At 40.4% G+C, this 12,512-nt stretch overlaps 1 protein-coding gene across 2 annotated transcripts in view; it reads left to right on the forward strand.

The window, feature by feature from the left end:
- Positions 1-12,512, forward strand: part of cdh13 (cadherin 13, H-cadherin (heart)) — a 299,980-nt gene that overhangs the window by 193,597 nt on the left and 93,871 nt on the right. For both annotated transcript variants that reach the window (XM_028958803.1, XM_028958804.1), the window contains one exon: positions 4,003-4,181. In XM_028958803.1, the coding sequence (XP_028814636.1) occupies positions 4,003-4,181 (179 nt within the window). The remainder of the gene's footprint in view (positions 1-4,002; positions 4,182-12,512) is intronic.

Raw genomic sequence — 12,512 nt, forward strand, 5'->3', positions numbered from 1 at the left:
TCCTCAAAGACTCTGGCACTGAAGTAATGGCCTCATAATTAAGCTTTGGCTACTTGCATTTGCTTATAAGCATATCAATTTAAACACTTAGCATTTAATGATTTATGTGTGCACTGATGCAGGGCGATAGGCTTTGTCACGCGTCATGTTAACATTCACTAATGTCAGAATGGAGATCCGAGGGCACAAGTGCAGCGGGGAAAGGACGTCTTGTGTTCTGGAGCGTGGGAGAGCAACAACAAGTGAAAGAGAATCACGTTGCCGCGCTGGGCTGGGCAGTGTGAATGCCCAGGGTGGGCAATGGTGTGTTCGGGTTTTTCCAGTTGCATAGGCATAGGTGAAAGTAGCTGGCTGTAGGAGTCGTGGGCAGCATGGATCATTCACATCAGTGGCTGGTCAGTCAGAGGTAAAGACAATCTCGTGTTGGGGATGGTGCAATCGGTGCAAACAGCAATCGGGAGAAAACAAGCAGACGAGGGTAATCCGTAAGAAGAGTCGTGAACAAGGCCAAGAGTTAGGACAAGGAACGTAGGAATGGAAGGCTAGGGATGGTAGTAGCCTAGTGGGTAACACACTTGCTACAGAGTCACAGGTTCAAACCCCACTTAATACCATTGTGTCCCTGAGCAAGACACTTAACCCTAAGTTGCTCCAGGGGGACTGTCCCTGTAACTACTGATTGTAAGTCGCTCTGGATAACAGCGTCTGATAAATGCCGTAAATGTAAATGTAAATGCTAGCAGCACTGAAGGTAAACCAAACAATGGGCAGGCAAGGAGGACATGGGTAATTTTTTTTTTATCATCTAAGTTTCCTTTTACCCTCTTGTCATCAGTGTGTAACCAAGTAGACAAACGGCATGCACATCATGCATTACTTTTGTCCTAATTGTGTCATAATTTATTTGGGTATAAGAGGAAACATTTTTTTTGCAATTGCTCTCAAAAAAAGCTGAGAGACATATTGTTCACGGTCAGGATTTAAAGGGCTCTATTTTGACAATTTAATTTAAGTGCTTGTTTTACGAAAGAAATGAAAGAACGAATGAAAGTGAAGTGATTGTTATTGTGATAAACTACGGCACAGCACATGGTGACACAACGAAATATGTCCTCTGCTTTTAACTCATCACCCTTAGTGAGCAGTGGGCAGCCATTACAGGGGGGCAGTGTGTGGGGACGGTGCTTTGCTCAGTTGCTCCTCAGACGCACCTTAGCGGATCGGGATTTGAACCGTCATCTTTCTGATTACGGGACTGCTTCCTTAACCCCTAGGCCACCACTGCAATGCTATAAATTTACAATACAATAGGTCCATTCAGAGTAGGCATCAGATTTGGATTTTGTTCATTCAGGTTATATATCAGTTTGTATCACCTCATTTACACAAGTTACATGCATACTGTGTACATTTTACTCTTTACACCTTGTTCTGTGGCAAAATGGACTTGAAAATAAATATTACTAAATGGATATATGGGGTTGTTTTCTGACTGCAAAATGTACACTATATAGTAAGTATTAGCTTTCTACTTATAAATGCAGAGAAGGATCTACAAGCCCTTTGTGTGTAATAATATCCAAAGTTGTGTAATAATAATATTTCACGATGTGCAGAACCGTGCAAAAGTTTTGGAGAGTAGTGAAACTAACTAATAGCTATCAACAATAACTGTAATTGTTCAGGAAGGGGCAATCAAAAAAGTAAAAAAAAAAAAAAAAAAAACGCAAATAATAATTATGAATTTTTATTTGAGAACCTGCTACAATAACTCATATTTGCCATGCTCAAGGCAAATGAATTCAAGCATTCCACTGGGTGAACTAGTGAATGTGACATTGTGATGTTGTTATTAGCATCAGAAAAATATTGCCCAAGGTCATTGTTAATCCTTTTTTTGTGCAGAACGTGAATCACAGACCACAAAAAAACTCAATCTGATGTAGGTTACATTTAATTGCTTTATTACACCAAATGGTTTCTGTCTTGTTTCACGAGATTTTAAATGATTGTAGGATGGATCATAAAGTAGGGCTGTGGGTTCAGCGCTGTGCAATGAAAAGAATTTTTGAGCCATCTGAATTCATTTAAATGTGGAGGTCGTGTTTTATAATTCAGGAAAAGTTCAGCACAAGCTCCCGAATGAAAGACGGGGTGGACTGTGTCACATATTAAAATTTGTCACTGTGCCGTCTGTGCATTTTACGTTTTCAGGAACTTCCATATTCCCTCAAAAGCTGAGGTTAATCACGGCATTGACACCGGCTTCGCATCTGATGATGTTATAATTCTAAGTGACTGACAAGCTTGTTATTTGCTTTAATGAGTGGTGAAAGGTTACACTAATGGGCTATGTAAGCAAAGCTCTCAAACATAGCTAATCACATTCAAACACAGCTTAAGCGGACGTGTCGTCCACTAATTGAGTTTGACAGAGGACACCCAAGACAGAGAAGGAGAAATTTCTGAGCGTTCTGCTCTGAAGCAAAAGCTCCAAGGCCTTATTTTGCCTTCTGGCCTCAATGTTAGCCGATTGATTTCTCATTTGCGGCTGTTAGAGCACCTTTAAGCAACGGCGCCCGCTCCTATCTGAATTAAACTCACGGTTGCTGAGGTAATGGACGGCATATGAACGTCACTGCTTGGTACTGAGTGGCCAGTGAGTAATGATATGGGATTCAGAAGCTGGCGAGGAAACCCACACCGTCAGCACAACAAGCACTGTGGAGTTTTGCTAGGGTGTGTGAGGTTGAACACACACATTCACACACTCAGATACAGACATGGGTGGCTTAGTGATCAATGGTGCACACTTCGCATTGTTCCGGGAGGTGGGGGGTGGCATCTCGGGGTGGCCCGGTAACAACTGTGCGTGGGAGTTCACTTCATTCTGCCCTGTTGCGGAGCAGCTTAAAATGTGCAATTAGTCATGGTGAGAGCTATGCACGCATAAGCGCTCACTAAGAGTTGATAATGCTCGTGTGTGAGATAAAACGACTTAACAGTGACTTAAAGGATTGCATTGCTCACACGCACAAGCATCTGTGTGTCTTGGGCACTAAGTTGGACTATAACCGCATGGCCAGCCTGTTGTTACCAGAATTCTTTAGCCCTAAGAAGTAGATGCATGTTACCCAGCTACCTGTTATTGCTGTTATTCCTGGGGAAGCCACATCTGAGCTCCTACATGAGTTTATTTTGGCAAAACAAATTGGTTTCTTTACTGATTCCATCAAACATCATTTTAAAGTTGTTTGTTTAAATAAATAAATAACAGTATGTTGGTGAGCCTGAAGAAAAGGCATCCTGTACAAATGCTCATTAGTGTATTTTTTAGGTAATATGGAAATAGTTTTTTATAGTCAGCTGTAAATTGCTGTAAACCTGGCCAAGTGCATCCAGAACCTTTAAATTATTTTATAAACATATTATGTTATTTATAACTTTATTATTATTCACTTTATTATGAATGATCTGGAGATACACATCTGTCATTTAAACAGACATCACAACCACCATTGCGTTGTTCAATTTATTGAAGATTTAATAGCTGTTAAAGAGGTCAATTCTACATTGCATTCCAGATCATTGTCTTGTACAGTGTTTTTTTATGGTTGTAGAGATGCATCCTGGAAACAAGGAGAGAGAGGTTGAGGTCCAGAGTTAAGTGGAGAACTGGCATCACAGCTCCCAAACAGCATCTGCTTTATCTTGCATGGCACCGGCACTCATCCATGTTTCGCACAGGATTATCTAGGACTTTTCATTTGGTCACAGTATCCAAACAAAATGTGCTTATGGGATGACTGTACTGATCTCACTTGGAGCGTAAATACAAACTTTTTATTTTTCCACCCTTAAGCATCTCTTCTGACTGAGCAGTAAAGTCATTGACTTACAGTCGCCTCATGTCAACTTTTTCAAAACTGTTCATCTTCGTAAATGCAGTATTTACATTGTGATTGATTCTAGTTATTTGATCTATTTTTTTTTTTCTTATAGGTACTACGGTGATGACAATGACGGCTGCTGACGCTGATGACCCCAACACAGACAACGCCGTTCTGCGCTACAATATTTTGAGGCAGTCGCCGGACAAACCTTCTCCGAACATGTTCTACATCGACTCAGACAGGGGAGACATCCTCACCGTCATCTCGCCCAAGCTGTTGGACAGAGAGGTGCGTTTCGTTCAACTCTTAGTGCTGGCAGTGCAGATTTAAAGTTCTTGTTGGCGGACTTGAAAATGTGTGTATATGCGTACCTGTGAGGGAGAGTTGGGTTTGTCATGCATCAGCACTGCATGCTAATCAGGGGCTGAAGGCGGAGCGCGTTCTCCTGGCGCAGCCCTAACTGAAGCGAGACAACAGCATGATTGCTTTTCCAGCAGGGTGACGAATGCGAGGAGCATCAATTGGCCCCGGCGATGGAAGAGGAATATTAGCTGTTTGTCAGACATTTAGAGAGCGGTTTAATTGAGGTTACGCGCACTTATCCTGCAGCATCGGCTGTGTCCAACACGGCTGGCTGAAAAACCTCTCGTCCGGAACGGAGCGGAAAGCTTCGGTGTCTGTCGTGACTCGGGCTTCTCATCAACACGGGGGACAAATTGATATGTCATCTGCGCATATGTCTGTCCAACTGTCTGTGAAGATTTCAGGAATGCTCCGTGTTCACACAACCTTGACAACAGAACTCACTGAGTCACCTATGTTGAGTGATTTGGGAGCAAAGCACCCAAGGTTCCTTTCATTCTTGCTTGATGAAAATGCGACATGATTCAGCCCGCATCCAGGTTGGTAGCAAGTTGCCAGTTTTGACTGTTCATGCAAAAAAAAACATTTATAAAAAAAAAAAAAAAAACGTTATAAGCACTCCTGGAATACCCAGTTCATTTGGAATATTTGGAATCAACATCACCAAATGAACTGCAACATTTAAAAGCAAGTGTGATCTCTTAACTGATAGCGTATTCCCTCAGTAGTCTTTAAGTTTGCTTGATATAGTGTAGATGGAATTCCGTGCAGTTAATGTCTATGTGTTTGACTGCAGAGTTGACAGTGGATGTCAAAAGATAATAATATTCATATGAGGGATAACTAGCCTCTTGTGTAAATGATTTATACCGGCCTATGCTACAATATTGTTTTGTCTTGTTTTAAATGCTGGTAATAATGGTAGTGCTTGGGGAGTTTAATTATTTTGGAGGTTACTACTGCTCTAGAAGAAAATAGTGTAAATCTTTTCCAAAAAACAAAAAAAAAATGCAATCTGAGGCAATGGTATTTGCCATTAATGTCAAACACTTCTGCCTTTATTCCATTTTGTTGTCTTATGCCAACTGTTTTGATGGTGGTGAGCAGTAGTGTCCCTTGTTGCTAAAGATTTATTGGCCATAAATCAAATTGAGCCACATTTCAAATTAGGCCGAGATGCTGGCTCTTCCCAGGAGGCATAGCTTATCCGAGGAAAATTAGAAAATCAATTTTGTCACATTGGAATCAGGCTGATTTTAGTTTTTCTTTTGCTTCTCCACACTCCCCATCCTTCTACCTCTCTCTCCTGCTCGCTCTCACCGCCTGCTAGTTGCATCTGTAAATGTGTGCCTATTTTACACATTACTTCTAATTTTTCTGTGGCAGAAGAAACTGGATATACTGCAGGATCAATGGAAGAGAGATTACGGGCAGATGATATACTTTACTGATGAGTTGCGACCAACACAGCTGAGCACCACATCTACCTTTCAATGACATTGGATCATGGCTTAGCTGATCTTCACAAATATCAGAGAGGCACTTGTCTAACAGATTTGCTTTCACCTTATTTCTCTCCCACACAGACATTATCTAGTGTAGTTGTTTTCTTAATACAACAGGTGTCATAAAATATCAGATATTCATTATTGAATATCAATTATTTTTATCAATAGGTTTCTTAGGCAATTTAAAAAACTTCCTAATATTCAAAATTGATTAATTATGCTGGCTTCATGTAGAAGAACATCCCAATAAAACACCAAATACCATACGCCTTTGCTATTTAAATTTAGATTTTTGTGTTTATTTACACTTAATTATTTCTATTTTAATATACAGCTTCAATTCATTTGATTCTAGTGAATATGGCAGTCATGAAACTCATTTCTGGTGACATTTTGCTGCAGTCGAGTACTAATCAAATTTGTTTTTTTCAGTCTATTTTTTTTCTTTCAACTCATTGCATTGAATGTACCATTATCCCTGTACTATGGTAATAAACTTCAAATTGCCGTGTGAGATTAAGAATATGTAATGGAGCTAGCAACAGTTTCATTTAGTTTGTCAAGTGCCTCTACATCTACATTAAAAACATTAAAAGCCTCATGGCATACCATAGAAATAGTATTAATAATACTATGTTAAATATGTTCTTTGCTCAGAAGTGCGTTTGCTGGTAACTATTTTTCTAAATTCCAGAAACTGAAGCTTACTACCCAGAAAACCAGAATGTCACACTGAGGTTCATCATGGCAGCCTTAAGACTGCATCCTTGCTACATAACTTCTCATTAAGCTGCTGTGATTCATGGCCAGATATGCAGCATGCAGGCGAAGGCCACGGCGAGGTCACCTATATAATGATGTTCGGCCAGTAAGGCATCGGAGGGAATTATATCTGCTCATGTCAAGGTTAGTTTAATGAACAGCAGTGTGAAACTTAGGATGCAGTCAGTGATGATTTGTCCAAGTTAATTTGCTCATTGTGATTTATTTTTGTGCTTTCTGTGACTTTTAGATGCTCTCTGCGGTTATTTAAATTTATATCCTTAAGTGGCTCTTACTGTTGTGGTTACTTTTAGGGAAAAAAAGCTTTATGGAATTGCCCGTTTGAATAACCATACACCTTTTCTTTTCTGATATGATTAATATATAGAGTATATATAGAAATTAATATATAGAGTATAGAGGCACTGGTGTTTGGTTTGGTACAGTTCCAGCTCCATTTTGAGCTGAAATAATAAGGTAGTTGGCAACACTGTATGTGCTAAATTTGTGCTTCTGACATGTTGACATAACTAACTCCTCTCATTTTAAGTAGCAATAAATTGTATCAGAATAGATAGTCTCTGTGTGTGTGTGTGTGTGTGTGTGTGTGTGTGTGTGTGTGTGTGTGTGTGTGTGTGTGTGGTTTGCACATTTCCAGACAATTTTGAGGTGAAAGAATCAAGTAGTTGGCAACACTGCATATGCTATATTTGTGCTTCTAATGTGTTGACATAACTCCCATTTTAAACTGTGTTTATAAAACCATCATTAAGTTTTATCTGCTGGGTGGCAGAAATAATGACACTCAAAAAAGGAAGCTATTTCCAGAAATCCTAAAGGTTTCATTGCGTCATTGAGCATGTAACCCTGGAAACAATATTTATTCATATCAGATTAGAATAAAACTGCTCACAAGCTCAAAGAAGAATTCCATCGTGGCCGACTGTGACAAGAGAGCATACGTTTGGATAAACTCACAGCGTTCCAGTGTGATGTCCCAGTGTTGGTACTGGTTTTCTGGGCCAGGCTGTGGACAGGTGCTGGCGCACCTTCTTCTGACGACTAATTCTCCTCCGACCATCTGGGAACTGTCACTGGAAACGACAGCTGATCGATAGCCGCCGCAGCCGCTCTTCCCTTTCATATGAGCAAATTGCATGGAGGCAAAATTGATGCCTTAAAATCAATACCTCTCAGCGGGGGTCCTGGGGTCTGTCCTGACTCCCCCGCATTCTGCATGGGTCCTAATGGCCAAATGACATTACCCAACCCACTTCTGTGTCGGGGAATGAACGACTGATGAATGTTCGCCTTTGTGGCGTGTAACGTGAGAAACTCTGTGAAGTCGGGGAACACTTGAGTCCATGTGAGCAGAATTGGAAATGACTGTTGTCTGAGACCATTGAAATAGAGAGTGCAGACATGGGTACGGATTGATTTTGCTTTTTTCGGTTCCTGAGATTCGATTGGACACAGAATAACCTCTCTAAAATAAGAAAAAAACTTGTGTGGTTTGAGCATGCATTGTGAGAGGCTTGAATTATCAAATCTTTAGTTGCGCTACCCGTTTCACACACACACACACACACACACACAACTCTGAGGACATCCAATTACTCTCTAGACGTCTCACATCTCCACCAGTGCTTGCTCACCCAGGGCCTCAGAACACTCATTTAAATGATGGCCCTGGCCTCTGCGCTGCCGCTCGTGCTCCAGAAGTTGTTTTTCGAAAGCGTCCACTCTCACCTGCCTAATCTGATCTCTCAAACATAATTGAATGTCAGTCGGCACATAAAGATTCTTTCCAGTCATCAATTAGTGGCTCGTTCGTGGTGTCACAACGGCGAGGCGAAGCAGACAGAAAAATATTTACTCTTGCAGGACGGAGGCACAGTTATTACATTATGTCATCTATATGCAAATAATGCCGAGGAGGCGGTGGTGCCCTGGGCTGATAACACTGCATTATCACAGATTTGATGTGCGCTTCACTCTATGAAGTATATAAACTCTCTTTCACTCAGCCATTATCGGGCTGAGATTGAGCCTTCATCACTGGAGAGATGGACTGAGTGGATCGGTGTGATGAGGGTTGAGGCTGCTGGAAGAGCTTCTTCCAATCAGTCTATCTATTTAAATATCTATACCAATAATATCTATACTAATCAAAGGTTTGGACACACCTTCTCTGTGGAGACTATGGGGGTGGTGATATTGAAAATTCCAATGCAGGAAAGGCATTTAGCAGTAAACAGAATGAAACACTCTTATTTTGTTTGATGAATTAGATTCTTCAAAGTAGATTTTTTCACCTTCTGGACTGCTTTGCACACTATTGGCAAAATCATAACCAGCTTCATGACAGTCTTCACTTTTCGAAGGTGATTGAGACAATTAAATTACTGTGAAATGCAATGAACATGCATCTATCGATTTTCTGGCTGCCTGGCTTCCACACGAACAAATGTCACTCCCACCTTCACAAGCCCACTTAGATGAACCTCCCACTGCACATGTACAGCCTGAACATTGCAGACCCCACTGCAAGGTTTTTGGAAATGAGTGCAAGTAACAATTATCCAGCTGACATCATTGTGTCTGCCAGAAAGCAAGTGTATACGGGTCTTGGCTCATAGACATGAACAGTCTCAACGAAAGGCTTCACTTTAGAAAAGGTCACCTCTACCAAAATCACTAGATTAGCTCCAAGACAAAGGTATCAGTCGATGAGGGCCAAAACTTTACATCAATGTCACTTAGTATCCGGGACATATGGGCCAGACCTTTGCCTGAGGGCTACGTAGACTGCTATCCTTCTCTTGCTATCTGCTCCTCTTTTTGTCCCTGTCTCTCTCCTTGCTCCAATGCTGTTTAGGTTTTTCTATCATCACCCTTTTAGCGCTTCCTTAATTTTTTGCTTCTGACCCATGCCCTTCAATTATAGCAATTATAAGAAGCCCAGGAGAAGTGTGTCATATGGCAGAAATTTTCCACCCACAAGCGCAGAAATGCACTCAGTTGGGGGGCATAAGTGAGAGACCTGACTCAATTATGTCTAAATGGTTTGATTTTAGCAGAGACCAGGATGATATTATGAAGGGGGTCTGGTTCAGTGTTGGGCATTAATATCACCGGCAACATTTCCCAGAAATTGCTTTCTTTTAAACAGATTTGGAGGTTGAATAGCAGAGTAGCACCAAAAAATGTTCAATTACTTAATTTTCATTTAATTTCACGTTGTTGTTTTTAGTAAAAACATATTGATTTCTCGGTTTCAATTGTACTTTTGTTGGGCCACTTTTTATATTGTAATGGATAGTGTGGCTTACAATATTTTTACCCTATTTTTTTTTTATGTTTATGCACATTGACTTATTGTCAATGTGTTTTTTTTTTTTACATTAAATATTAAACTCTTCAAAGCATTAAGAGTACCAAAATGCTCACCTTATGGCTGTTGGTTTGGCAGAGGTTTTGAGAGATTGCATGTTACCCCAGCATGCCCCCACCAAACCAAATTCTGTTTCCCTGCTCTATCATGCCTCTGTCCACTTGCATTAGCGAGGAAATGAGATTCTGCTAATTAATTAGATCTCCGAGTGCTAAAGATGAAAATTACATCCCAGTGAAGGTTAAGGATGTCAATCATTTTTTTTCTCATGTTGTGAATTTCTGGAGATAAATTGAGGCCCCTGGGTATTGTGGGGGAGGGGGGTCAAGACCAGGTCATTAATCTTTTATTTTCTGTTATTAATTAAGTCCTGCAGACCCACATGGTCAATCAGTGATAAGGGTGATAGGAGGAGCAGAATGGATGGACTGTTATCTTCAGAAGGAGCCAGATATCCAGAGAAACCGAGAAATGAAACAAAAAATCTGATTGAATTAAAAAAGGAGAAGTCAGCCCTCTGTACTCCACTGCAAAGTAGTTCATAGGGATAGATATTAAAACTCTATCACAGGCTTTGATGTTGAACAAAAATATAGATAGGGGTGATAAAAGTCTACACATAATTCAAGTGAATCCACTGAATGTATGCAGACACAGAATAATGAAAGTAGACACATCAGCTGGTTTGCATTTTAAAATGTGATAAAGTGCAGATCACAGATTTTTCACCCTCGGATTTTTCAACCCTCTGAATATCTGTCTGGAGGTTCCTGTTGGTTTGTGATTTTGTATTAAATACATTTTAGTTTTAGTGAGTAATTATATAAAAGTAATGAATGTTTGATGTGTTTAGTTAGTTACAGATTGTCTTCTGTTGTGCTGCAAGACACAAAGGTAAAAGCACAAAAAATGTCATAAAAGGTACTCTGGGTAACAATCGTGAGGTTTGCCAGGGTAGTGCTGCCTGAAAATTACTGATATTATTGATCATTAGACACAGTGATCCCGTTTTCCGGACCTCAACTAATTCACCACTTGAGTAGAGTTGGCTGCTCGGTTAACACTGAATTGATTGAATATATTTTAATATCTTGTCTAAAGAACTGGAAGCCATCAAAATGGCTCAAATGCTTTAAAATGGATAAATGTAATGGCCAGTGATTTGTAGTTAGAAAAAATAATTGAGGAAGAAAAATATACTGAATGAAAAAAGATGACTCCATACTTGGAGGATAATAGAAACTGAAGGACTGCTAGCTGGCATATGATGAAAGCATAAATGTGTTTTTATGGAAGAAGTGAAAGGAGCCTGAAGCTGAAATGCCTCAGAAAAATGGGAAATGAATCCCATTCTCATGCAGGGCTGGAGTGAGCAGAGGTGGAGAGGATTGTTAGTTTAGTGCAACTCGTTCCATCGTGGTGCTCTCTTTGTGCTAAAAGCTGAGACTGTTGACAACACTAGTAAGTTGTATGCCATGGGCTTTGGCACCGCTTTAAATTTGAAAGTTTGGGACTTCATTTTAAAGGCATAATATCCACTTGTTCCTACACAGTGCTGTCACAAGTAATTACCAGGTATGTTTAGAGGCCCAACAGGAGAAAATGTGCGAAATGCCAACAGCAGCGAGGAGAAGTGAGTTGTGGTCTCCTTGGAATGTGTCCCGCATGGGTTTGTGTTGTACTACTGCAGCAGATCTAGTGTGGCTTACCAGTGTTATTAATTCCTCCAGTTTGACTCTAGTTCTTATGCATCTCTTCAACATCAAATCCAATTAGACTGCTAAGATATCCTCTCTTGTTCTTTGGAGGTGTGATCTAAATGTTTCTACAGAAACACAAACTGCATACGAAAAAAAACAAACTATGAGAGTAATGTTGGTACTGCACTTGCCCAAAAGAGCTGTTCTCCAAGGGAAAGACAAATTTCCAAAAAGGACATGACACAGCATGGATTTCTGAAATCGTCCTGCTGACTTGTTGTATAGCTTCCTGTTACAGCTGCCATGTTTGTCTCCAGGCTGTATATTAACACAAACTGTTTTTAAGGGGCAGTGGTGGCCTAGCGGTTAAGGAAGCGGCACCTTAATCAGAAGGTTGCTGGTTCGAATCCCGATCCGCCAAGGTGCCACTGAGGTGCCACTGAGCAAAGCACCGTCCCCACACACTGCTCCCCGGGCACCTGTCATGGCTGCCCACTGCTCACTCAGGGTGATGGGTTAAATGCAGAGGACAAATTTCACTGTGTGCACCGTGTGCTGTGCTGCTGTGTATCACATGTGACAATCACTTCACTTTAAACTTTATTATTTCATTTATTATTAATGCTTTCTTTGTTTACCTGTGTACTTTGTATTCCACATATCTTGAACAGCTACCACTTGCTTTCATTCTAAATCATCTCCAAAAACAAAAATTTTGCAGTTGCATCTCCAAAAACAAAAATTTCAGTTGCATTTATTCATTTTTTTTAGAATGAACAAGAACCAAGAAAGAAAAAAAAATCACTTTGAGATTCACAAGCAGGTCCATTTCTGGGTTTACATTATGGAGCTCAGCTTTAATTAACACTCTAGGCATTGGGGAAAAAAACTT

Source organism: Denticeps clupeoides, chromosome 17 (genome assembly GCF_900700375.1).
Source record: "Denticeps clupeoides chromosome 17, fDenClu1.1, whole genome shotgun sequence".
Lineage (NCBI taxonomy): Eukaryota > Metazoa > Chordata > Actinopteri > Clupeiformes > Denticipitidae > Denticeps > Denticeps clupeoides.